This window comes from Sinocyclocheilus anshuiensis, unplaced genomic scaffold (assembly GCF_001515605.1).
Source record: "Sinocyclocheilus anshuiensis isolate Anshui unplaced genomic scaffold, SAMN03320099.WGS_v1.1 scaffold222, whole genome shotgun sequence".
In the NCBI taxonomy this organism is placed as follows: domain Eukaryota; kingdom Metazoa; phylum Chordata; class Actinopteri; order Cypriniformes; family Cyprinidae; genus Sinocyclocheilus; species Sinocyclocheilus anshuiensis.
The window spans coordinates 2,775,274-2,802,192 of record NW_015542408.1 but is presented as its reverse complement, the minus strand read 5'-3'; the positions used below and the strand labels follow the sequence as shown (position 1 = coordinate 2,802,192).

General features: G+C 39.4%; 3 protein-coding genes across 3 annotated transcripts in view; 1 reads left to right on the top strand and 2 right to left on the bottom strand.

The window, feature by feature from the left end:
- Window positions 1-24,730, bottom strand: part of LOC107693173 (protein TALPID3) — a 140,434-nt gene extending 115,704 nt beyond the window's left edge. Inside the window, exons 1-9 of the mRNA XM_016492464.1 lie at window positions 24,000-24,730; window positions 23,783-23,844; window positions 23,621-23,687; window positions 23,229-23,298; window positions 22,975-23,149; window positions 22,669-22,872; window positions 21,457-21,637; window positions 20,561-20,710; window positions 14,810-14,936 (exon numbers count right to left, since the gene is read on the bottom strand). Of these exons, the coding sequence (XP_016347950.1) occupies window positions 14,810-14,936; window positions 20,561-20,710; window positions 21,457-21,637; window positions 22,669-22,872; window positions 22,975-23,149; window positions 23,229-23,298; window positions 23,621-23,687; window positions 23,783-23,844; window positions 24,000-24,255 (1,292 nt within the window). The 5' untranslated portion in view covers window positions 24,256-24,730. The remainder of the gene's footprint in view (window positions 1-14,809; window positions 14,937-20,560; window positions 20,711-21,456; window positions 21,638-22,668; window positions 22,873-22,974; window positions 23,150-23,228; window positions 23,299-23,620; window positions 23,688-23,782; window positions 23,845-23,999) is intronic.
- LOC107693172 (interferon regulatory factor 2-binding protein-like) lies at window positions 7,636-10,568 on the bottom strand. The gene has a single exon (XM_016492463.1). The coding sequence runs from the start codon at window positions 10,315-10,317 to the stop codon at window positions 8,344-8,346; it is 1,974 nt and encodes a 657-aa protein (XP_016347949.1). The 5' UTR covers window positions 10,318-10,568; the 3' UTR covers window positions 7,636-8,343.
- Window positions 24,731-25,265: 535 nt separating the features above from the next.
- On the top strand, window positions 25,266-26,374 carry LOC107693171 (mitochondrial import inner membrane translocase subunit Tim9-like). The gene is made up of 4 exons (XM_016492462.1): window positions 25,266-25,326; window positions 25,644-25,702; window positions 25,802-25,897; window positions 25,971-26,374. Exons 2-4 carry the CDS (start codon window positions 25,664-25,666, stop codon window positions 26,103-26,105), a joined length of 270 nt encoding a protein of 89 aa, XP_016347948.1. The 5' UTR covers window positions 25,266-25,326; window positions 25,644-25,663; the 3' UTR covers window positions 26,106-26,374.
- The last annotated feature ends 545 nt before the right edge of the window (window positions 26,375-26,919 follow it).

Sequence of the window (26,919 nt, the reverse complement as noted above, 5' to 3'; positions counted from 1 at the left end):
CAAAATTTTCATTTTTGGGTGAACTACCCCTGCCGCATTAAAAAAAAAAAAAAAATCACAAAGGAAAGTTTGTCAATGACATTCTTTCATTTTTTTAGTCGAATTTCAATAGCATTCTTGTTATACCATTTCAAGACTGGCGTGAACATCACAGTCAAGCCCGAAATAAGCCATCTGCGAAAACAATTTACACATACTTGTTCCCCTTACTTATTTCAAGTCTGGAAGTGTGAAGGGAAGTCTGGTACAGCTGTTGACATTCCTCTAACACTCTGTAATGAAGCACCATCACGGGTCTCGTTCACGCAACAGATGGGCTACAGGAGGGGGGGATGGGCGAGCGGGGTTCACACTGGGCCCAGGTGACAGAAGGAAGGTGATTACGGCTGAACCCATCCGAAACACCTTGGTTTGCAGGGGTATTGGTGGCGGTCGGGCTGCAGCACTGTCAAAGTCTCTATTAACCAATCAGCAGCGAGGAGCTGAGGTCACAGCACATGGCAGGCACCAGCTGGATACGCTGCAAAAATGTACAGTCAACAAAACGGGGGAAGACAGAGTGGAATAAAATGCAGGGAAAAATGAACAGGGAGTACCGACAGTACATGACTTCAGCTGTTGAGACGAGTAGTATTGAATATTAATGCTATTTCAGAACATAACTGCTTGTTTTCCATTCTTGACATTATGGGGGGAGGGGAGTACATATAAAAACCTTTTTAGGTGAATTTTTAAAAAACTAGAAATGTCACATTTTACACCAAAACGAAAAGATTCTAATTTTGCCTAAAGAAAATTAAGCCTATTTTAGGACAATTAGAAATGTGGAGAAATTTAGCATTACATCACTTGCTCACCAATGGATCCTCTGCAGTGAATGGGTGCCGTCAAAATGAGTCAAAACAAATTCTTCATGAAGATGTATTTTAACTTCAAACCGTCACTTCTAGCTATCCATAATTCATTCTATTCATAATACTGCTTTCTCCAGTGAAAAAGACCTCTAGTTTGAATCAGCACCCATTCACTGCAGAGGAGCCATTGTTGAGCAAGTAAAGCTAAAAATCTGTTGTGATGAAGAAACAAACTCATCTACATCTTGATTTGCCTGAGGGTGAATCAATTACATTTTTTTGTGTGAACTATTCCTTTTAACCGCATTTTCCCTTCAATTCTTATTAATGCAATGCAAAATAAAAATAATTTTCTTCATACAAAACATTTTTGGGGTCAGTACACCTTGAAACAAGCTTCATGTCAAATATGCAAAGACCCCAAAAATATATAAAAACAGCTCAATTCAATGATGTATAGTGTAATTTCAGATTACTCCCACTGATCACACTTGCCTATTGGATGATCAAACCAAACAGAAAAGGTCAAAGTCTGCTCAATTCAACGCATGAACAAATATCAACATGCTCACAAAATCATTTGAAACAAATGAGCTGCTTTCATACAGTACCATACACAGCTTACTGATTCTAGAAAAGGCTCAATATATCTCAGAAATAGAGGATGGGTTTGTTGACGTGATTGTAAAAAACAGCTCTGGAGGCCTCGGTTGATCAATCTTACTCATTTCATAATAAAAGCAGATACCACTCCGGGTGTGATGGGCTGGGGTTGTTTTTACACAGAGGAACACCTGATTAGATCCAATCAGAAGGTCTGGAATAATAGTTCAAAGGCCTGAGTGATGGGAAAGCAACAGTGCTAAAGTTAAAGACCCATAGCCAAATAAATAACATCACCTTTTAAGAGCCCTCCAGTTAGACCCTTCAGTGGGCAAACCACACCCATTGTCCTTTCTCGCAGCTGCATCTGAGATAGATGACAACCTTTGGTTTCACCACAAGGTCGTTGGGAATGTTTTCATTACATGGGAGTTTCGCTGCTATTAATACTGATGGTTTGGTCCAGTGAGATCATCTGTGTTTGTTGGTACATGGTCAAGGCAACAGACAGACAGATACTAATGCAGACACAGAATCCTGATCCTTTAACAGCTCTGTGAAAGCATGCGCTTTCAAATTTAGGACAAGACAAGGTTGAGTGACTGCGAAAGAAGGCCAAACGAGAGAACAGGACACAAGAAAAGCCTTGAGAAAGTGCAAATAATAGTGAAAAAGTACAAAAAAGAAAAGTCTGTTATCACTACAATATCCTATAATTAAAAAAATAATAATAAATGTAAAAATATTAAAACAGATATAAAAAAAGATTGTATTAAAATAATAAATATAAAAATAAAATACCAATAAAAATACATTAAAAACAAAAACAACATTAGTATTATTAGTTAATTTATTGTTATATTAGCACGTTCATGGTGCTTAATATAAAAGCTGAAAAATACAAATAATAATAATAATAATTAAAAAAAACAAACAACAATAATAGTATTATTATTAATATTATAATCATCTTTAGAGTGCCTCATAGCACTTCATATATTATATATTTTTGGTAAAAAAAACAGTTTGGTAATAAAATAGTTCTGACTTGGCAAGCTGCATCCATTATGATTATCATTAATGAATTTAACCAATACATTAAAAGCCAAATCAAATCAGGAAGACTTTTGTTGTTATGATGATGAACATTATTGTCTCATACGGTTGCTGCAACAATATAATAAAACACACTTCAGCTATGCGTCATAACACCCCTTAACAGAGAAAAAAACTCTATAATGTACGGCCCCACGTGGCTTACTGCTTTAATAAACAGAGAACTTATAGATGAACAACATACAGCTCTCTGAGTACAGTGGATGGTGACCAGATTGTAGTATGAGAGAGACTGTGTGCGCGCGCATGTGTGTGTGTGTGTGTGAGAATGTGCGAGGGGGGAAGGGCCCCCGATGGAAGATGGATGACAGAACAAGCCGGTGACTGAACTCGCTGCACTGTGAAAGCCTAAGAAACCTGAGACCGCTCTGTGTTTGCAGAGCTCCAGTCTAAAATGGCTGCCAGTCGTGTAAACAACCCATAGAATGAAAGGGGGCTACATTTCTCCAGTGTGCCGGCCAAGAGCCGCTCTTCCCGTGGGTTACAAATTAACCCTTTCCTTCCAACCAGCCAGTGTGTCTGCAAACTGAAAACAAAGGAAGAATGTTTAGCACTCAGTGGTTTGTGAGAAAAATGCGATGGAGGTTAAAAATGCGTGCCATTTCATGCACCAAGGTTATTTAAATGCACAAAACCTAGTCAGACACCACAAGAAAGAGTCGAAAGATACAAAAATCACACTCCGACAGGTATTCAGCGGGTTCTCAGTTCAACACTTTAGATCAATCAAGTGAAACCATCCTTGAACAATCCAGCCTGCGAGCTTTTCAAGACAGACAGAGTCTCCATGGTGCCCTATAGTCCATTTTTATGTGCTCAGAAACAATCCCCTGCCCCCAAACTAGCCCCCCACCCCAGTACTTCTCCGGCGGGAATCTACAGGAAGCTGTAACAGGCTCTGGCCCTCAAGGAGGAACTGGCCTTGAAATGCAAATTGGAATTCCATCCAAAAAATTGAAGTCCTTTACAAGCTAATGAAAAACATCTGAAACGCTGCCAAAACGGCCCCGTTTTACAACCCACATGCCATTAGTCAAGGGTAGACTGGAGCTGCGTCCGTTCCATGAGGCGCATGTTCTTATATAAGGAACTGTTTAAAATAGAGACAGATTAAAAAAAGTGTGAATTCACCAAGAAAATCAAAACCGATACTGAGAACTAATGGATAATGCATTAAATCATATTAACAATAACATGCTATTCGAAAATTATTTTCTCTGTGCTAGAAAAGAAAAAAAGCAGCCAAAAAATAAACTAAACAAGAGAGTAGGAGTGAAAAGCAGGAGAAAATCAATTCCCCCTCTGCGCCTTTAATATCTGCAGAAAGAGGGGGGGAAGCACACGCCCGCTGTAGCCCGCAGCTTATTTGCGAGGCAGGAATGGAATGTCTGAGATTGCATACATTATGTGCCAAAGAGGCCCTGGGCTATGGAAGATAATGCTGACATCACAGTCTATAAATGGCTGTGCTCGGAGGCACAGTGAATGAAAACAAAATGGGAATAACCCTTTTGCACATATCCCCCACCTTCGTTGGCGCTAAATAACAAGCACAAGCGGAGAGAGTTAAATGCCACATCACAGTCAGGAACGCATTTACGCGATGGGGGAAAAATACACGGTTGATACTTTTGCATATACTAGTTTAATATGCACAGACGCTATAAGCCATTTGGCAGGTTGCTTCCTCGATTGTGGCGCTTAAAAAAATTATTTAGTTTGTTTGCAACACTGGAATGAGATTTGGGTGGGACTAACAGGAAAACGGTTAAAAAAGGTCATTCTTTTTTATGCAATATAAATAAATTGATGCAATAAGTTAAAACGCTAGGAACAAACTTAACTTCAGACTATATAATGGCACAAAACGGCAAAGAATATATATCAATAATTGCGATGAAATATAAGTAGTCACAGATCTTCATTTCTGTATTGTGCAACAATAATTTGATACTTTAAAAACATTACTATGTTCATAACATTGAAGCAACCAATGAAATCTGTTTGGGGCATGACTATCAGGAAACCTGTTAGAAAACCATTATTCTGGATAATGATGGAACAGAAGTACAATGCTAGAAGCACAGAATCTTCACTTTTTTAAGAAAAATAACAGACTACTGTACATACAGCGATCAATATATAAAGCTGCGATGAAACTAAACGTTTTGTTGTTGTAAAGTACATTTGAGTGTAACGGATCGTCAAAAAAAAAAAAAAAGTATGGTGGGAACTACCGGCTGTTGACTAGATTTTGAGATTTCACAGCCACAGTAATGCGAGACAATATTTGACATTCTGAGTTGTTATTCCAGTTGCAAGAAAACACAGTATCAGCCAAAAAGCTGTATCATAATTTAAAAAATGACTATTATCCAAAATGACACGGAAGACGTGAGCATTTCTAAAAATACTGGCATGCAGACAGTCAAATGCCGGCACACGCAGGGTTAACGCTGAGCCTCTCCGCTCTTTGTGTCCGCACATTCCTGAATAAATGATGTTTTGAACAAGGCTGTTACCATGGGCAACTGTGCACGATGGCACTGCAGCGTTACCTTTGGAGTGGCTGTATTTGTTATCCGCTGGAAACTTCTCCCTTGAAGGGAAGGAGGGAGGGAGAGAGAGAGAGAAGTGTGTGTGTGTGTGTTATGGGGATGAAGGGAATTGGAGGAGGGGAAGAAGCCTCTGGCTTCCCTGGCTAGCGAAGGGTGGACAGACTGCAGTGATTTTACAACGCAACCAAAAACAAATGTTCTGAAATAGACAAGCGACCACATTAGAAATTAATATTAATTCTGAGATGTTTGCTGCAACACAGATAAATCCATCATAAAAGCTCAAATACATCAGTGCATCACTATAAATGCATTGTAACCGCACATTAAAATGTATATCTAGCAGAACAAAGGCAATGATTAGATTTGTGCTTGCCTTGATATCATTACAGAAAACATCTCTATCCGTACACAGCCACTCAACATAATCACATGCTATGAGATATCTTAAATATTCATGCATTTACAGCGATTTTAGCTATTAGGAAGTCAATAAAGGCACTTCTCCTCATCTCTGTTGTCTGTGTCCCAAAGCATTCCATGAAAAGGTGCAGAATTTAACACACACACTCAAGACACCACAGAAGTGTGTGTGTAGTAAACAAGAAGTGAGACCCCCACCTGCTTTAATGGGTGGGGTTGGTGTATCTGTTTATTTTTTTCTTTGCCTGTGCACTGAAACTTGAAACCCAGGTGATTACAGAAAGAGCCAAGGGCACCTCAAACCCAAGTCAGTTTTAGCATGATAATAAAAGCCCACTCCATCCTGAACCAGACACCACACCTTTGATTCCTCACAGACGGAGCAGCAGCGACAACATCACTGCAATGCACCACGAAGCACAACAACCAAACTCTACACTGGGTTCAGATGGATTATGGATGTACTATAAAAAAAGAGAGAACTAAATCGCCTTTCTAATCTATTGTGCTCTCATATGAGCCATTGCCTTTTCAATATATGGAAATTAAGCAAGGAAAATTTTGCATGATTCAATAAGGGGGAAAAAGCCTTAATTTATAACTGTGCTTCTACATATTTCTACAAACACTTGTTAGTCTGCTCAAAATCTTTGAATATCTCATATATCACGTTTTTAATCACTTTTAAGAAAAAGACACCTTTAAATTGTGACAAAAGTGATGCATATATATTATACACACACATATGACTTGATACATATACATATACGCAAATTACAATATGTGTGTGCAAATTGGTGTGTGTGTATATGTATGTGTATATATATATATATATATATATATATATATATATATATATATATATGAACCAAAAATGTATTTAACATCCTGACATGCTGATTAAAAAACATTTAAAAAAGTGTTGTATATGTCCTTTATAGGGCAAAACACATACACACACACACACACAATTGTTTAGTGCAAAAATGTTCTAGCTACCGCTTAAATGATTCCGATCTACAGGATGTGCACCACAGGCCTCCAGAGAATTCCAGCACAGAGCCCACTTCAGTTAGATAGCTTGGCATGTGCATTGTTCTCTGACCTTAACGTCCCCCCCGTTATTTGGTCTGGATGCTCTTGCATGGCCGGCTGCCATGAATGAATTGTGCCACCTTCTATTTGTCTGCGAAAGAGCATTAGTTTGAGTCATGGCAACAGCCACGCACCAACTGTTTTCCCTCGCTCCCGCAGCCAATGCAAGAGTACGACTGACAAGTCACATGACCAACCAGCTGAATTCTAAATGAGGAATACATCCCCAGGGCCATCTCAGGCATGTGCAAGCATTTTCCCTCTCCAGCTTTCCTGCCCGCACCAAAATACTCTGACACACGGAGAGAGGGAACAGCTAACAGCTCCTAAATTGAGGCACAACAGATTAAGACACAGTGTGCTAAGAGCAGGGTAATTGTGCGCTATTTTAACGCCTCCTGCATATGCAATAAAACCGTTTCTATCATGAGCCATTAATGGTACTTGTTGCTAAGGGAGTAACAAAAAACGGCACATATTAAACAAGCATTGCACCTACCGCATGTGACAACCATCAGGGAGTGCTGAACGGATGTTTCATGCCCTGTGGCTGCATCAAACATTTGACTTTTTAGGTCAGCAGGACTACATCTGTCTGGAGCAAATAATGACATGAATGCAAAAGACACTGACAACAGCAATGAAACAGGTATGCTTAATGTGATACTCGATCCACTGTTGCACTTAACAACAGAGAAAAGTGCTTAGCTGAGTACTTTAGCTATATTTTTTAAATAACTTTTAAAGGTAAAAACAAAAAAATAGCACTGTAAAGTGATTGGAAAAAGAATAATTTGGCTCGTATTTCAATGAAAATAATGAAGTACTACAAAATATACAAGAAAACAATATATATGTATGTTTTAAGGAAGCTTGATAAACCACATTTGAAATTTAAACCATTTCACACAGACATTAAGGCAGAATCCAAATATCAAAGACATTTCTAACCTGAACAAATTAACACGCGACAAAGAGTCAATATCAATGAATTTATTACAATTACTCAGCTCCAAGGCACGTTACAAGTCTTCTGTTACTACAGAAATATGTATAAACAAACAGAGCATTTCATTTTTCATTTACAGTATTTTTTGCTCTACTAAAGCGTCCGTGCAACTTTAAAGCAAAAAGAGAGAATGAAAACACGTAATAAAATATATCTGTATTCTCAGACCACGGGATACAAATAAAAAATTGCGGTTTTAAAGATCATATTTAAAAAAAACAAAAACAAAAAAACAGACGGAATCAAGAAACAATAAATGCCCTCTCTTAGACTTCATTTGTTATACCTACCACAAAAAAAACGTGTATTCATTAATAACATTTTTTTTTTGCTTGGGATTGTACATGTAGATGTGGAAAATAAGTATGAAATTGAATAAAAACGTTAACGTAAACTGTAAAAGTGCCATAAAAAATGTTTCCACGCACATAGCTTCCTCCTTCGTGGAGGAAAACAAATGTCTCTATACACTGGACTATTTTTGTAACTTCAATATTCACAACAAGAAGGCTGTCTCTCAAAACCAAGCGTGCTGCCCACTTAGACAGCATTTCTAGGCATTCAAATGCATCTATAATGCCCATAAATGTTGTCTTAATAGGCAGCTCACTAGGTTTTAAGACACAACCTTAAATATACTCCTTCACTTGTCTGTTTCTGATGCAGGAAGCATATATTTTTATATTTAAGGGTCTCTTTCTTTCTTTACTTTCACATCCCCGGCTAAAATGGTCGCTATCTCGCCTTGCATGAAAGCCCAAGGCACGTTTGACCCTACCAGGGGACATTTCTCTCCGCTGGGGCAGTACACCTCTCCTGTGGCCCCCTGCGCTTTGATGCTCTCCCGGGAACACGGGAAGCAGAATTTGTGGTTGGGAACTGACGGGCACTGGACGAAGTGCGTGTCTTCTAAACGTTCGTGGCAGATAGTACAACACAAAGGTCCGTTATTGGCCATGGGCGAGTCTGGAATATTCTGAGGGTGCACCTGATCCATGCCCTGATGCGATCCCGATTGGGAAGGAGTCCCCGTCAGACTGATCTCCCCGTTCCGGGAGGCCAAACGCCGCTGTCCGGACACCGAGGCAGGGGATACCGGGCTGCTACTGTTGTGCCGGGTGGATGTGGTGGAGTGCACGGAGTTGCTGTCCTTTGGTGAGTGTGCATTACCCAAAGTGTCTGCGACCGACATGAGCGCAGCCATGGGGGACTGTCCGTTCTGGGGGGCTGATTCGGGTGGGGTGGCTCGGCTGGAGTGCACCGACCCCAGGGGCGGAGGTCCGCCATGAGAGGCTGCGAACGAGCCGGACGCCATGGTCAGTTTGAGTGCCTCGGTTTGACTCGCCATCCACTGCTGTCTCTGCTGCTCCCCCTCCGCCGAGTCCGGTTCCGGGGAGGCTTTGCGTTTGCGCACGCTAGTCCTGAGCGCACTGCCCGACGCCACGGCCCGGGGCATGTTGACCAGCGCTGATGGCAGCAGAGGGCAGCTGGCATCGATGTAAGGCTGGGGCAGCATTTCGCCCCCGAGCCCCTCCTTAAAGAAACGCACAGACTCCGGGAGTAAATCGCCCAGGAGCCTCCAGTCGCCAGAGCCGTGCTTTTTCTCATATTCCAGATATTTAAAGCCGGAGGAAAGCCCTCTGCCGAAGTCTTTCATGCAGTCCTGGTACATCTGTTTAGCCACACCGGACGCACTGGAAAACACATTACCAGATCCACTGGGATACTCAATAAAGATTTTCAGTTCATAGTCCATGCCGGGCTTGGCAATAGCATCGAAAGCAAACACCCTACCTAGAAGGGAATGATCTTTCTTGAACCTCACATCAAACGGAGTGCAATTGGAAAGTGTGATCAGTGTGTCCCTCACTATCTTGGGTTTGCTTGCCCAATCCTCTCCTCTACTCCTCAAACTTTCACTAAGTTCAGACAGAGACTCTGCGTTACGCTGCTTTTCTTTTAGATCTCTCTCTTGGTCCGTGCTGGACACTGAACCGGGTCTTTTACCTTGCTCGGAGAGCGCAAGCGACGGTCCGATGCTGGCCGGGGCTGGAGGAGCTCGTCCAGACAGGCTGTGCTGGGCTATACTCGCCGCTGACGGTGGGCCGTTCAGGAGAGTCTGCGGGAGGAGGTTCGGCGGCACGCTCATCTGTCCCGACACTGCCACCAGCCCGTGATTCCGACGCGAGTTAGGGCTCTGTCGGTTCAGCTCGGGGGGTCCGTCGTCTGATTTGGGGAAGCCGTTCGGTCCGCCGAGTCCGTTCGGAAGCCTGTGCGCTCCGATGCTGGAATAATCAAAGCGCGATCTCTCGGTTCCGATCGCGTATCGGTCCAAGCCGGGCTGTTGTTGTTGCTGCTGCTGTTTGGACGAGCCGTCCACGTGGTTCATCTGCACCGACTCCTTGGATGACATGCCCGCTTGTGCTTTCACCGCAGGCGGCGGCGCGGGACCGGGGGATCTCCCTTCCTGGAAGCCATGAGCCCGCTTCAGATGGCGCGCCGTCTCGATAACAAACTCGATCCGATCCGCGCCCTCGTAGTTCACGCAACCCCTGCACACGGGCTCCGTAAAATCCCAAATCATAGCCCACGGCATGCGCGGCAGGTCGCAGAGATAACACGACTGTCTCCTCGACGAGGAGACCTGCGCCGAAGACATGTTGAGCTGCTCCTCTCGGATCCGTTATACGGTTACTAGGAGGCGAATGCGCCTCTTCTGCTTCTCGGAATGCCACCTGGCTGGGCCGGTGACGTCAGCACCACGTTCCGCAGTTCCTTTTTCTGTTACAAATGACAGGCCACTTGTTGCCATGCGAGTGCGCATGCGCTAACCACTCCCTAACAAATCTTCTGAATGGACCGAGAAACGCGCACCGCCGCCATGTACGGCAAGCCGCTTCAACATTTATGATTCAAAACATACCAGCATCTATTTTTATGTTAATATCACTTTTAGGTAAATCCAATATCTATTCAGTAATTATTCATTATATACTATTTATTTATTTGCCTGTAATCACTATCGTAATAGTGGCAAGTAACTGTTCCATTTTTAAAGGTAACAAATTTAATTTTTGTGTTATTAGTATCTATAGTTTCTAATAAATAAGTACTGGAATGTATCTAGGAAATAATTACTAAAAACTAAGGAATAGTTACTAGTAAATCTGGAATGGACACCATGAATAATTATATGAATATATGAAAAACAGATTCCATACAAGTCAATGTCAAAAATAAATATATAAATAGCAATTGAAAAATATAAAATATGCAATTCCTTATCAGTAAAAATAGTTACTTGTCACTACTGGGATAATGACCAGTAGCAATAGTTAATAGATACTAGGGCTGCACGATAAATTGCATGCGATATTTAACGCGCATCTTATCAGTAAAGCCGGTTCTGTAATCAGCGGTAAATCTCCATCACCTGCGGGCTTTCACATTGAGCAGCATTAACTACACAGAGCCGTTGTTCACTGACGAGCTGCGCAAAACCACGTTCATATTCGCACGATTTTTTGCGCAGCTCATCAGTGAACAACGGCTCTGAGTGATGGAAAATAGGTATTTTTTATTAATGAATATACATTTTTATAAAAAAATAATTAAAAAAGAATAAATAAGTAAATGTTCACGCTACTTGCCATAGCTCGCTGGCTATTTGCTCTCAGAATACAAGAGCCAGAGTTGTGGGTGGAAAATCTGAGGTATTCATGTTTCTTCCAGAGTGTCTGTTCTTACTGCTTCTAAAATGTCCCTAAGCTTGATATTCTGTGGTACTATTAATAATGCAAGATCATGTTATAAAAATGCTTACACCAGCAAAATGCATGTGTGATTTAAACTAAAAATAAGCATACTGTGGACATATTTTAAACCAAAGACATTCTTGGGCATTTGAAATAACATCTATGCCCCATGACATCCTTAAACAGACTTCCTTAAACATTAACAATGTTTACATCAACTGCAGATGTTCTATCATTAAGTGATTTAATAAATAAGATGATTAAAGACTCATAATATTTCTGGGGTTTTGCATATCTATCAGCCTCTGAATGTTTACCTTCAAATAAGAATTTTTTCACAGCCTTGCCCTAAAAGCCCCTTTCCTATAGTCTGTTCTCTGCTTAACAACACCCTGTAGACGAAAAAAAAAAAACTCATCCTGTTATACAAGAAGACGAGAGGGTGGAAAAACCGAGAGAAGGAAAAAAACAAAACAAAAAAAAGCAAGGGAGGTCTGGAGGAGAGGAGAAATGCCATTTATTGCAATCCCTGCATTCTGCTGGCACGGAAAGAAGCTGTGCTTTATACAAGCAAAAAAACATAACTACCAAGTAAGGCATGAGCCAAATCTGAGGACGTTATTTTCTCTCTCCACTGAAAATTATATATACAGTACATCGAGCATTAAAGAGCCTAAATTTGTATGTCAAAAGGATAAAATATCCACTACTGATATGGCAGGCAGAACCTCTTCCAGCTTCTAAACCCGGAGACAATTTGCACAGTATTTGTGCTCTGTGCTTGTGACTCGGATGGTGTAAATGAGCCTGATGCTTTTGGTTTGTGCCCAAAATTAACGACACAAAGAAACAGTGTTTGTGCAAATTATCTTCAGTGTTGGAGCGAGTCACTTGACTTTAAAATGAATTCAGGTTTTGACTTTGCAAACACGCAAACGTCCTTGTCTGACACATGACCCCAAGTAGAACTCAAATATTTATACTGGGAAGAAAATATATAGTACAAAAATATCATTCTATGGGCAAAAAATTGGGAATCCTTTAGCCAAAATGTAGTCTTAAATTTGCAGTCTGCCTGTAAAGGATATTTCACCCTCCTTCGCTTTCACTGAGGGATGTTTCTCTGTCCCTGTAGTCTTCTCATGAATACAGATCACCCTGAGGCTTGGCACTCTCTCTCTCTTCACACACACACACACACACACACACACACACACACACACACACACACACGCGCTCACACACACACGCGCACACACACGCACGCACACACACGCACACGGAGCCACATACATGTGCGGACACACACACACTCTGCATGGAAAGTTTTCCAAGTTCAGCTTTCCACCAGCTTATCGCAGGGGTTAACTCTCAGCTTCCGCTAAGTGGCTGGCGGGCTGCCAGAGTGAGGGATTCTGGGAAAAGGCAAGTCTTGCTAAGTACAAACTGCCAACATTAAGCAGGCCTGACAGCCTCTCTCCTCCTCCAAACCTGGCAGCCATTCAAAGTGCTCTTTCATTTGAGACGCTGGCAGGCGGCCAGATGCATGCAGATTTACTTTACCTATTCTCAGATGGAGCCGATAGAGACCGCCCCACAGTTGCCATGGGAACCAGAGGCTGCTCGGAGACTTCCCAGAGCTGCTCGTGTGTGCACATCTTGTGTCGAACACTCGGTAACCTGCAGATGACTTTCACTCTCCCTCACTTGTTTTTTTAGAACAGACCTTACTGTTACGCAAGAATATTGACTTGAAAAGAGAACGAAAAATGCAGCTGCTGAACCACCAGTGGCGGTATTAAAAGCAAATTTACCATTTTAAAATGCTGTTTTCACAAAACCGACGCAAACTGCATTTCAATCACAAAACAGTACAAATACTGCGCCAGGTTTACTGAAGGTACACATTTGAAGCATTACCCCACATATGTTAATAAACATACTCTTATGATGGACTTATGATACCTTGACACATGAATGGAATGATTACCATATTTATGTTAGTCAAAGACAGATATGTCTAGCATATAATTTGCTATTATCTTTTTTGGCTATACTTTTATTGGCACTGGCAGACTCGATTAACAGAAATAGCATAGCATCAGTACCAGCCAGTACCAGTTTTGTTCATAGATAATGCAAATGTTTCTTGTGTGTGTGTGTGTGTGTGTGTGTGAGTATTGAGTATCATATAAAATCTAAATAAATATTAACATATAAATATATCCTATTTTCTATGATTACACATTACTGTTTAAAAATTGGTAAGGTCGGTAAGATCGTTTTATTGTTTTTGAAAGAAGTCCCTTATGTTCACCAAAGCTGCATTTATCTGATCAAAAATACAGTAAACCAATAATATTGTGAAATAGTATTACAATTTAAAAGAATTGTTTTCCATTTGAATATATTTTAATAGTCATTTATTCCTGTGATGGTAAAGCTGAATTTTCAGCATCATTACTCCATTCCTCAGTGTCACATGACCCTTCAGAAATCATTCTAATAAGCAGATTTGCTGCTCAAGAAACATTTATTATTATTATCAAGGTTGAAAGCAGTTGTGCATTTAAAGCATTTATTTAAAATAGAACTCTTTTGTAACATCACACGTCTTTACTGTCACTTTTGATCAATTCAATGCATCTTTACTGAAAAAGTATTCATTTCTTTTTAAAACAAAATCTTACTAACCCCAAACTTTGGTATGTTTATCAGCCATTAAAAGCCTATCAGTGAACCTCTAAGTCATATAGTATTGTATTTATGTAAATAGTGTTATATTTACTATTGCACATGTCCAAAAAACACACCCAAAAAAAGCCATGATACTTTTAGGTACTTTTTGTTAGTGTCAGCTGCAGATTGTCTTCTGTTTGCCCCATGACAGTTATATAAACTCCAATTTGAATGATCTTGGTCCTCATGACAAATTGAATTTGCCCATATGAATTTGCAGACGCAGTGCAGAAAGCGTTCGGAACGGGATCCAAAAACATGTTCGTATTATTGAGAGCCTCCCTTGCTACATCACAGGCCAAGAACAAAGACATTCAGTGTTAACCACTAACATCAACGCACTGCTTCTCATACTGTCATTTTGACAAGCTGTGGTAAGCCTCTCGCACAGAGAGAGACGCTCGGACAAAACACATTTGCGCTTCGTCCGTTTTTTAAGTGACACTTGCTTATGGAACATTAGGAGGGCGTATTTAAACGAAAAAGACAAGATGGCCTAACCGAGCGCCATAAATAAAACAAAAGCATTCCTTTGGCTTGGGAAAAGAAGTAGTTATGTAGTTATGTCCACTACTATGGTTACACACTGTGTATGGCGAAACACGAAAGGCCAAGGGTTGTGTGCCTTCCTGCTCTGAAAACAAGATCTATTATTACCTGGACCGCTCTGGTTGGCCGTTGTCGGCTGTTGCCATGGCGAACCTCTTTACCCCGACAGACTGCAAGGCGCATCTCTCAGGATACCTCCAGTTATTAGGGCTCTGGTCCTGAAGTCTGCCATTTCCTGCAAAGAGAGAAGATATCGCAAAGATCAGCCTGGGCACCAGACACCTGCCGCAGTCAGCAGTCCAGCTCGTCGTTGCCAGAACACACACCGCTGCGGGCCTGCGACTCTAACAAGGCCCCGTGTGTTTCGGCTAGTCATCAATTCTGCACAAATCCAGCGCGCCGTGCCAATAACCCGGCCCATAAATACGTGATACGCGCCAGGCGTTTCTGAACACAAGTGAGCGGTTATTCTTTCGCTATTCTTACAGTTTGTCAGCCCATGATTGTAAATGGAAAAAGTCAAATTGAGTACGCGGAGGGGGGAAACCTCATATCGTGCAGATGTAAAATATCCCGGCGCTCTCGCCTGAGCCCTATTAGGAGGCCGGAGAGTGGAATGTTCTCCCTGCGGCACTGCGGAATGCAGACAAAAGGAAACAAAGCTATATAAATACGCAGGACAAGGATTTCTCAATCCTCCAAAAACAACAGTAGAGCTCCTGACCGTAATCATTTCCTTAAGGTCAAAAAGGCACCATAAGGAGGGCCTCCTCCAACTGGAACAACAGCAGCGCTGCCTCCAGCGGGCCCCGGTGTCTGGCTAACGGGGAACAGGAGGCCCTCAAGCTTGTTAAATATAGTTAAACGTGCAGCTAAAGTCTTATGACTCAACGGCAAACAAAGGCTCATATATAGCAGACCCTCTGCACCGCGTTTCCTGTGAGAGAACAAGCCGACATGCAAAAACAATCATCGCTGTTAGTGATTGCGAAAAAAGCTGTGCTGTAAAATGTCTGGTAATTGAACCTACGTTAGCTCAGTATTAGATGAATCTGAGACGTGAACCTTTTTAAAATAATATATTAATCCAGTCTTCACTGTCACATGATCCTTCAGAAAGCACTCTAAAGGTCCGTTCACACCAAGGACGATAACTATAAAGGTAACGATAAAGATATAGTTAAAAAAAAATCTCCACAGTACAGCTATAAGGATAAAGACACAGAGAAACAATATTGTTGGAATCACTTTCAGAACGATTTTTTCCAGCTGATGAACGATAAAAACATTTACACCCAAGCAGAATCCATCCTGCTATAACGAGCTTGAGAATTTAAAGCGGCAGACGAGCATGCAATGAGAATAAACAGACGTTATCGTTTGCTGGTGTGGACGCTAATATCGTTATCTTTACAGTTATCGTTCTTGGTATGAATTTGCTGCTTCTCATTATTATCAATGTTAAAAATGTGTGTTCCTTAATATTTTGCGAAAACTGTTAACAGAAAGTTCAAAAGAACAGCATTTATTTGAATCTTTTGTAACATTATTATTGTCTTTACTGTCATTTTGATACATTTAATGTATATTTGCTAAACAAAAGTATTCTTTTCAAGAAAAAAAATCCATTTACATACTGAAATGACTGAATAAAGGCCACAAAATTGTACTAAAAATGCTGTCATTGCACCCAACAGAGACCAATTTCAATAAACATATATTATAACATGGAAAACAAATCAATAACCTCATTAACCAGACTGCAGCAGTCATAATTTTTCTGGGGCGTATTTTCTTCCAACTGCATTCTGGGACTGTTTACGGTGACAGATGAAAACAACAGCTCTTGACAGGTCTATATACAACGGTTGCCAGCGTTACCACGCAGATTTCGAACCCCTTTCCCAGCTGCCGTGTGACGTCAAACCCACACACGTCCACAGCTGCAAAACATCAGCTGTAATGTCGGGACCCATGGCTGCATGGAGATCCATTCTGCTGCCTTTATAATTACTCCAAACACAGAGCTGTAAACAATAGTCAGCATTTAACATGGAGCTGGCACCTCACCAAGGGCCGGATTCTCGTAATAGTGCTGCCAGACGCACAATGCCAGACTGCTGCCCATCGGGAACACAGCTCTTAAACATGGCACCGTGCTAAAAACCCTGTGCAGGTTAAACTCTGCATAAACACTACAGAAAAATGGCATGTGCAGGTTTTTTTTTAATGCATTATGGGACACAAAGAACCATAATACATTTGAACGCTCTGCAGAGGGGCGGATAGTGTGTATGTGCTGCTCTATTAAGTTGTGACGCACGGCATGTGACCCACCCCCCCCAGAGCACATCAACAGTGATGGAGGTCTCGGCAGGTAAGGGCACTGACTAATAATAAAGTCTGCCATTTATATCGGAAAGGGCATCCCTGTGGGGGGCAGACAGACTCTCCTGGCATCTGCTGGTTGATGTGAAAGTGGTGACAAGAAGCTTTCTAGCTTTCATAATGTACAGTGAACACGTTAGGATCACAATGTAGGTCATGGTGTTAATAAAACATGCTAGTGTGCATGTGTGTATATATATTTATAGGCCTATATATACATACCCACACACACACTGTATGTGAATATAGTTTTATCTGCTTAACCTAAAGAATCAAAGCATTTATATTAATTATATTATATACACTATAACTTATATTATATTATATACACTATACTATACTATAACTTTATATGTTAAAAGGTTTGGGTCAATAACATTTTAAAGAAATTAATAATTGTATTTATTTTTAGACAAGATTTCTATTTCAAATAGATGCTATTGTTTTGAATTTTCTCTTTATCAAAGCATTCTGGAAAAAAAGTATCAGTTTCTACAAAAATATTAATCAGTAGAACTGTTTTTAACATTAATAATAATAATAGATGTTTCTTGAGCACCAAATCAACATATTAGAATGATTTCTGAAGAATCATATGATACTGAAGTCTGCAGTAATGATGCTGAAAATTCAGCTTTGCCATCGCAAGAATTAACTAACATAATACTTCACAGTTTTACAGTACTATGTCATAAATAAATCAAATGTACATGCATATATAAAGCATTTATAAAATCAGATCATGTTAAAGATGACATCATCTCTCTAAGATTAGGGTAACTGCATATCTGGACATAGCTAGTGTTTGTCTAATACGAGCTAAAATTCCTCCCCTTAAATCTTTGATTTACCACAGGAATTGCTGTTGAGGGCATCTGCAATATTCATAACCCTTAATGTAAAATCTGCAGGCTTCTCCGCTCATTACTACATAATTTGACTTCTGTTTCACCTATTTGATTTTACTATCTTCACTACCGGTTTGGACTCATTGGACTGACCCAAAAGCTAAACGAATAAAAAAGATGAATAAAGAATGACATTTCATGCAGTGACTGCAATGTCTATTGGAAACGGTCGTAAACATTTTTCTACATCTTGTATAACTACAATACATGCTGTTTTATGACCTAATATTATTTTGAGTGACTACATGGAGTATTTATGCTTTTAAAAACAAATTTGTCACACCACAGGACCATTAAAGTGAACCACACAAATGCTAAAAGAGGACTAAAACTTAAAATAAAAAGGTGATTGGTTATAGCTAGCAATTGACCAGTGTTTGACACAATATTTTTACTAAATATTCAGAAAGATTGTGTTTTTTAATTGTTATAGTCAAACAGCAGAAATACAATTACTAACTGGCTTATTGAAGAGTTAAAATTACCTGCATCATTTCAGTCATAAATCATCTTAATTTCTCTTATTCACTCATATAAACTTAAAAACGTGATGCTGAAAAATAAATCAAAATCCCCAAACACAGTAACAGCTGCTAAATTTATCTTATGACCAAAGCGTGTATGAGCTCAGATAATTAAACCAGTTCTAACACACCTAATATCCTCGTGGATTACTCATAAACGGGTGAACATAAAAGCATCCTCTACACGACACAACACCTCACGCTCCGGATTTCGCTTCTCCGCATTTATTTAATGCCGCTTTGATGATGTACACGAGAAACAAAAGGAAGGTTGGCTAAAAATAGCCCGTTTCAATGGAGAGAGAGAACGGCCTGACAGCCGAAGAGATTGAGCAACGCTGCCGCCGAAACAGCCAGGTTGCCATGATGACCAGATTGATGCGCACAAGTGACAAAATGGAGTCAGTAGCAACAGACATCTTACTGCAGAATTTTCCCACTGTCTCGACGCACAACAGCCAGAAACCTTAGTGTTTACACTTACTGATTCCCTAAATTTGACATCAAACTCAATGGAATAATCAATCTGGAAGAGTGCATTGTGTATGTATGTAGAACGGATGATTCGAAAGAGAATTTTCACACTCCAGGAAAAATACACGCGAGCCATAATTAACTCTCTGTTCTCCCACACACATCCATCAACGCGAGCCTGAGAACACAGCTCCGGCATCTGGGAAAGCAATCCGGCGCTCATGTGGAAGATACGGAGGGGGCTGCGGCAGCCAGCGGATTAGATTCAGGTGGGAAAATTCTCCCAGGTTTCAGACGGACGGACTTGTGTCAGTGACCCCATCTCTGAGCTCAAAGAGCAAGGTGAAATGGAAAAGCAGGAATGTTGTTTGTGATAAGCAAGTACGGCCTATAGTATACTCACAGTTGTGTAGGGTAATTCAGCCCGTTTAATGACGCGCACTACTTGAAGACACTAAAGCAGCTGTGTTACCAGGTCAGCTTGTGCTAACATGCCCGAAGCTTTTCCAATAACAAGCCTGGGCTCTCTCCGACGGGAGCAAAACAGCGTGACTGTGGCGAACAGCTTGAACTGTTCATATTTACACAGCTGTTCGGGGGTGACACCTCTTTCAACAACTACTTTTTGCCTTAATTGGTTTTTAGTGCAAAAGCGAGTCTTCAATCCAATCCAGAGGAGTGACAGATTGGTTGAGTGATGGTTTCTGAAGGGAAAAAGCTTGTTCGGGGATAAATGACTGGTTTTGGAGTTTGAGAACATGAGGTTCTGGGCTGAGCTGATCATTGTTGTCTCTTGAACAGGAAACTAAAAGCAGGCGGTTTCTTGGCGGAGGGGAAGCACAATGGATTCCAAAGCCTGTAGCCATGGATGCAACAATGAATGCCATTCGAAAGTAGTGATAAGATGAGACATAACCAAAAACAATATGCTGCAAAATATGTGCAGCAGTAATTAATTGAAATGATCTGTCTACTTTCCAAACCATAGTCCATGCATATTATATTACAATCAGATACAGCTAAAAAATATTTTGCATGTAAATAAATTACTTAATAATAATTATAACAAAAAAGCTATAAACAAATTGTACAGCATGCTTCATTTTTCCAGAATGGTATTAGAAAGCTTTTAATTTCAACCACACAGAAGGTCTTGAAATATATTGAAAGAAGAAAAAAAAACAATTGTATGTTGTTGTAATGGATTATCAGTACCTCCGATTAATCTAAAATCTACACTGAAATGATATAAAGGCAGTGGAAATGTGTTCTGTTTGTGGCGCAAAAGCAAAAATTCAGTAGTGACGCTACTGCCATCAAGTGGTTTCAACTTGAATGTCATCCATACTACTGTAATACCACTGTAAGACTGATTTATTAACCAATGAACAATATTTCAGAACTGTGCTCTGATTGGGTCGTGGACAGAAAAAAAGTGCACATAATGCAGCTACTCATAAAATCTAGGCCCTGAAGCAAATATAAATACTTAAATATTTGCAATGACCAAATTGCTTTCAGCCAATAAACAGAAACAGAGTAAATACTGCAGAAGAGAAACCCACCTTGGTTTCTGAGGGAGGATCTCTGAGGTTTGATGGTGTTTGTTGATGATGTCCAGTGGGTGGGTTTAGGAATGACTTTACGTGGTGCAGGGGTCTCCAGTGGGCTTTTATGGCCACCTGTTTGTTTGTCTCGGAGCACATCCTTTAAGACTGCAGGAGAAATGAATCAACATAAAAAATAATAATCAGCACCCTTCGTTTAGTTGTATTTACAGCACCCTCAGCTTTACCAAACTCTACATTTATCCAAACACACATTACCCCCCAGGAAGGTCATAATTAAAAATGTGTAAATGTATTTTTTATTACATAAAATATCAAAACAAGTCGCATCTATTTTAAAGAAAGCACTAGCACACTTTCCAATAAAAACATTTAACAAAATGAGGCTTGTTGGGTTTCAAAAATGAAACAATAAGTTTCTAAATGTCTTGCACGCTGTCACAGCGTCAGACTCAAATGTTCTGGAACATGTTCATAATATATAATGAACTACACCTGTGGTTATTCTGCTACTGACATCCATGAAAAATAACCTGAAAACCAATTGGTTAAAGCGAATTGCAAAAATGTCTCATAAAAGTGAAGATAGTTCTGAGAAAAGCTGCGATGATGTATCTATCATTTGTTTGCAGATGACATATTTAGAACCTGTGACTTAAGTGTCCGAAAATGTCCAAATATTTTTTATCATCTATCACTGTATTGATAGATGACCAGTAAGGGGAAAAAATAATTATCATTAGAAGGAATAACAGTATTAATCAGGTCTAATACATAATTTATTTAATTTTATATGGCATAGTGACTGAGACACAATCAGCGTATGGCAATTATAGATTGTAAAAAGAAAAATCTACAAATCTATGTATACTAAATCTCAGCAACAGCCTCACCAGATGCTGGGCTTCCAGCAGAGGTTTTATCAGTGGCAGAGAGTCTGACGCTGTGACTGTCTGAGATCTGAGCTGGCAGAGAGTCTGTCTGGGTGATTCCAGAGCCTGTGTGCAGGGTGGACTGTGAGTCTGTGTTCGCCCGAGCTGCTACGACATCCAGAGCCGATCCCAGAAGGCGATTCTAAAGATAGAGGAGATATGATAAATGCATAAGCTGATAAACACAATCAATTCATGAATTGCAGTGGAGAAGAGCCTTCTCAGACTTGCAGGAATAAAACTCTGAGGCAAAATAAAACAACCAAGCCAGAGATGCCAGCTAACCATCTGAATTGGTCTCTGTCTGAGCTACCATTCTTGTAAAGTTTTGTTATCAGTCACTGTCCAAAAAGCGTATAGGTCACTTTTTGTATATGTTATTCTCTGTGCTTTCCACAATTATTTATTAGGTGCCCAGAGGTCCCAGAGTCATATACATTACATATGAGCTGACACAAAGTAGACATTGTTCATTCATCTCATGATCTCAGTCATGTAGGCTATGAGGCTTTCAAAATGCATCTGGATCTCACGCTAGCAAAATAACTTCTACAAATGTCTTTTATAGGATGCATATTTCATCAGAATCTGTTCAAGTCTCTGAAACGAAGACACAATTCAACAGCATGTGACTCCTTAAAACAGATTTCTGCAATTGAAGTCTTTTTGAAATAAAAATGCTCAATGTGCTATGTAGACATAATCTGTTCAGTATTTGGTACTAAGCAACCCTGATGAACAGTATGAACTATATCAGCCTATCATAGCGGAGTATATTTACAGTAGCAAACATATTTAGTTCAAGGGTGGAAAACTTAATTCTGAATGTTTTGGTGTAATAATCCTTGACTAACGTACGTAGACTAAAAATAAAAAATAAATAAAACAAAAAGAAAAGAAAAAAAGAAACAACGAAAAATAACCAAAAATTAAAATGAAACAAAAATAAAACAAATAAAATTCAACAAACCAAGCAAAAGAATACAAAATGAAATAAACAAAAATAAAACAAAAGAATACAAAATGAAATAAAACAAAATAAAATAAAAGCAAAAGTAAAACCAAACAAAATTAAATAAAACAAAAATAAAAATAAACCGACTAAAACAAAAAAATACAATAAAAGCCAGATTCTGCATCTCCAGGTCTAGACAGAGGTCTTGTCATTTTTACCTGCAGCTGGATCTGCTGACATTGGATCGTCTCCAGGTGTTGCAGTCTCTGCTGCATCAGAATGTTAAGTTGTTCCTCCATGTGGGCTGCTCTCCCAACAGAACTGTTCTCAGTTCTCTCCGACTGGACACTGGACTCTGCCGCCTGCAGCCTCCTCAGCTCAGCAGTTACCAGTGCGATCTGAGCCTCCATCTCACTCTGAGCCTGATGGGCCAAACAAAGACAGTTTAAAGTCAATGCTATAATACTGTATTGCTTTAAGAATGTTACAATATTATAATGCTATATGAATCTAATAATGTCTACATTGATAAGTGGTGCTGTGGCGGCAATAGTAGCAGCTGTTATGGCTGCCACATTTGCAGAAGTCCCAGGATCTCCTGATGGAAAAGCAGGTTCTGGCTGGCCTCTTGGAGTTTGGGATCTGTCTTGGTCCAACACTTGTACTGTCACATTACGTCTTAAAGGGACACTTTGGGATCTGAGAAACAGTGAAATATTCATGTGTACAAAATAACCATGTTTGATCATAGGAGCGACTGAATGAAATCAGGCATTACCTTTTCTTGAGGGCCGCAGAAACTGCTCCTCTCCCATCAACAGAGTATGTCGAAATTTGCACGTCTTCACCTGCGGTGTTCAGAAATTTCACATTAGTGACATTCAAAAATATACCAATATAATTCAATAGAATACATATAATACCATTATAATTCAAAATAACAATGCATTTATATAAATTCATACATTTTGACCAAGTTTTCTGTCTGCATGATTTCAGTTAAGCTATACTTTATATATAATACCAATATAGCTCAAAACAAGTTTTCTGTCTGCATGATTGTAGTTTTTGATCTTTTGATCTTGTAGTTTGATCTTTTGAATATAATAGCAATACAACTGAATTCAATTCAATTCGATTCAATAGAATAGAATAGAATAGAAATCATACCTTTCGACTTTAAGTTTGCTATCTCCATGATTGTAGCTTGAACTTTACTTTTCTCTTTCCTGGAGGCCTATGTGAAAAAAAAAAAAATATTAATCAACTTCAGCAAGTTTAAACTGTTTATAAACAAACCAAATATAACTAGGAAGGGGGGAAAAAACTCACTTTGTCAAAAATGTCAGCAAATTGATTTGATGATCCACTGGGATGTTGTTCATGGGGTTCAACTGAATTCAGATAAAAAAAATGTATTCTTTTGATCCTTAAATGTATGTCACAATCTAACTATAACACGAGTTTCACAATTTGAGTTGAATTACTGAAATAAATTAATTTTTCCACGACATTCTAATTTATTGAGATGCACCTGTAATAGTGTTACCTGTATCTGAAGCTGAAGGAATATTCACACGGTGGACAGGTGGCATTTCTCTCTCATTCACAGAATGAACATCTTCAGAGTCTGACAGTCTCCTGATGTAAATATTAACTTTATTATGACTCTCATGCTGTATTTCCTCTCTGCTGGCACCCAAAGCAGCTCTGGTTGAATGAATTAACACATCTGCTGCATCAGAACTGGATGTAGAGTCGTTTAAGTGCGTGTTATTGACCACAGACACACAACAAGGGTCCATTTCCACTTTTATATCAGTAATAAGACAGTCCAATAAGAGATATCGGTCGTTTTCACTGATGTCAGTCTTTAAACAGTTGATAATAACAATGTACAGGCCCAGTGGTTAGTTGTCAAAGGCAATTTAATCTTTGATAATTTCCAGGCGTTTCTAACCGTCTTACCGTGAACATGACGTCGACATAACGATTATTGCCTTTATTCCTGAGATATCCACAGATGACACGCGCCAAACACTCTGGTGTTGTTGTCAGTATTGCTTTTAAATTTCCCGCCGCAGGTGATTTTTAAAAGCAACAGGTTGGTTCAGCCTCTCATTTCTGCTATCAGAGTAAATCCCGACTTCATTTCGTAGTATTTTAATGTGATATTCAAAGGATGTTTTATTTCAGCTGTAAATCCAGTTATTTTCTCAGCGTCGGTTGTTGCTGACAACAAAACGTCACAACTGTGATCCCGGAAACAACGGCATGATCGCAAGACAGATTTCAAAATAAAAGTTTGTCTTCCCTGCGTTTTTGGTCTCGGAAATCATGACACTGCTGCCCCCATTTGGTCCTTCTTAGAATTTATTTGATCTGGCAAACATGAGAAATAAATGTTTATTTAAAAAAAAATTGTCTTTATCCCTATTTTTTTTTTAAATAATAAATGAATAAAAAGTAATAAATCTAAGACATTTCAGAAGATTTTAATTTTGCATTTTTATCCTGTAACACAAGTAATCATAAAACGACTGAGAATGTTTAAAAAAAAAATTGTTTTACAATATTTAATATTTTAATGTTAAAGATGCTAATATAAAGCATTTAAATAAAAGAAGGGATGCTTGTCTTTGTGTATTATGTCTGCACATTTTCAACAAGATGTGTATTGCAGACTACAATTAAGCAAAAATTATGTATAAATTATGTAAAAATGTAATAATATATTACATAAAAATACAAATGTAATACGCGACTTTATTTTTTATTTCATAAGGGCTCTTATTTGTTACGACAGTGTCGAATCTGCCGATGTGAAGCAGTTCTCTTCTCACATGTCCTTCACATCCTGAGCTCTGACAGCAAAGGTAAAAATTAAAAAAAAAAAATGTACGTGCTTTGCGTCTTGTTATATTTATTGTCTGTATCTTATTTATTATAAAGCGTTTATTAATGTATTTATTTTGGAAGGCATGTTTCGCATATTTAGTGTTATAAATGTACATGTGATATAATGCTAATGGCTAATGTAGCCACTCATCATCACACTGATATCATTTTAAGGCCTCTATTAGAAAAGAACACGTATTTATTTAGCAGCCTCTGCGCTGTCAATGAAAACGGCGAGATTTTCTGGTCTAAATGCTCTCTTGGTGTGACTAATGTTGTTTCATTTGATTCACAGCATCCCACTGTACTGTAACTATGGCAGCTCAGGTCACTGAATCAGACCAGATCAAACAGGTAAGAAGAACCTAAGACATAACCATACACATTTATAGCCTATTTATAGTTTTTAAATTATTAAATAGCTATTTAACTGTCCATCTTTGTATTTTGCAGTTTAAAGAATTTCTGGGAACCTACAATAAACTGACAGAAAACTGCTTCATGGATTGTGTGAAAGATTTCACTACGAGAGAGGTCAAGCCAGAAGAGGTGTGTGATTATGTTGTGTTTATGCTTATATTTCTGATTTAAACTTGATTTAAGTCGTAACTTTTCTTTCCAGACTACATGTTCTGAGAGCTGCTTACAGAAGTATCTGAAGATGACGCAGAGGATCTCCATGCGCTTTCAGGAATATCACATCCAGCAGAATGAAGCGTTGGCTGCTAAAGCCGGTTTATTAGGACATCCACGGTAATCATCTGCTGCTGGACTGAACTCCAGACCGTTACGCCAGGCTCTCTCTATTCCAGCATGGAGCAGCGCGGCAGGGCAGGGGACGCAGGCACTGGGAATAGTGTGAGAGGTCCTCTTAACGTCTGCCGGCTCTTCGGATAACTGGATCATTGGGAATTTTGGTTTCCCAAAGGACAGACACTCTCATTTTGACCGTTATGCTGGTCTTCCGTAAAACACGAAAGCTCTTGATTGTTTTTATGTTAATGTGCTACAAAATAAAATATTAGTCAACTCTAATATTCAGTCTCGTTCATGTATAATTTAGCTAATGAGATTAAAAGGAATAGTTCACCCAAAAATGAAAATTTGCTGATCATTTTCTCACCCTCACATCATCCAAGATGTAGATGAGTTTGCTTCTTCATCAGAACAGATTTGGAGAAATGTAGCATTTCATCACTTGCTCACCAATGGATGCTCTGCAGTGAATGGGTGCCGTCAGAATGAAGTCCAAACAGCTGATAAAAACATCACAATAATCCACAAGTAATCCACACCACTCCAATCTTGTGAAGTGAAAAGCTGCGTTTTTAATAAATCCAACAAATCGTTTTAACTTTGAAATTTCACTTCTGGCCAAAATATCAGTCCTTAATCCATAATCCATAACGATTAACTGCGAGCCGGTTGAAAATCGATTCAAATATGTGACGATTCAAATCGGTTGAGATGCTAAACAAATCGCGATTCATTTAGGGGTAAGAGTTTATATGAATGCATGTCTGAGGGGAACTTACTGTCTTTAGAAAAGTTTAGATGGTATTTTTTCTTTT

Bases quoted from the DNA above. Each gene is read 5' to 3' on its own strand.
- LOC107693172 (XM_016492463.1), bottom strand. From the start codon at position 10,317: ATGTCTTCGGCGCAGGTCTCCTCGTCGAGGAGACAGTCGTGTTATCTC.
- LOC107693171 (XM_016492462.1), top strand. From the start codon at position 25,664: ATGGCAGCTCAGGTCACTGAATCAGACCAGATCAAACAG. The intron at 25,703-25,801 runs GTAAGAAGAACC...TGTATTTTGCAG, and splicing joins AATCAGACCAGATCAAACAG to TTTAAAGAATTTCTGGGAAC. The intron at 25,898-25,970 runs GTGTGTGATTAT...TTTTCTTTCCAG, and splicing joins GAGAGGTCAAGCCAGAAGAG to ACTACATGTTCTGAGAGCTG.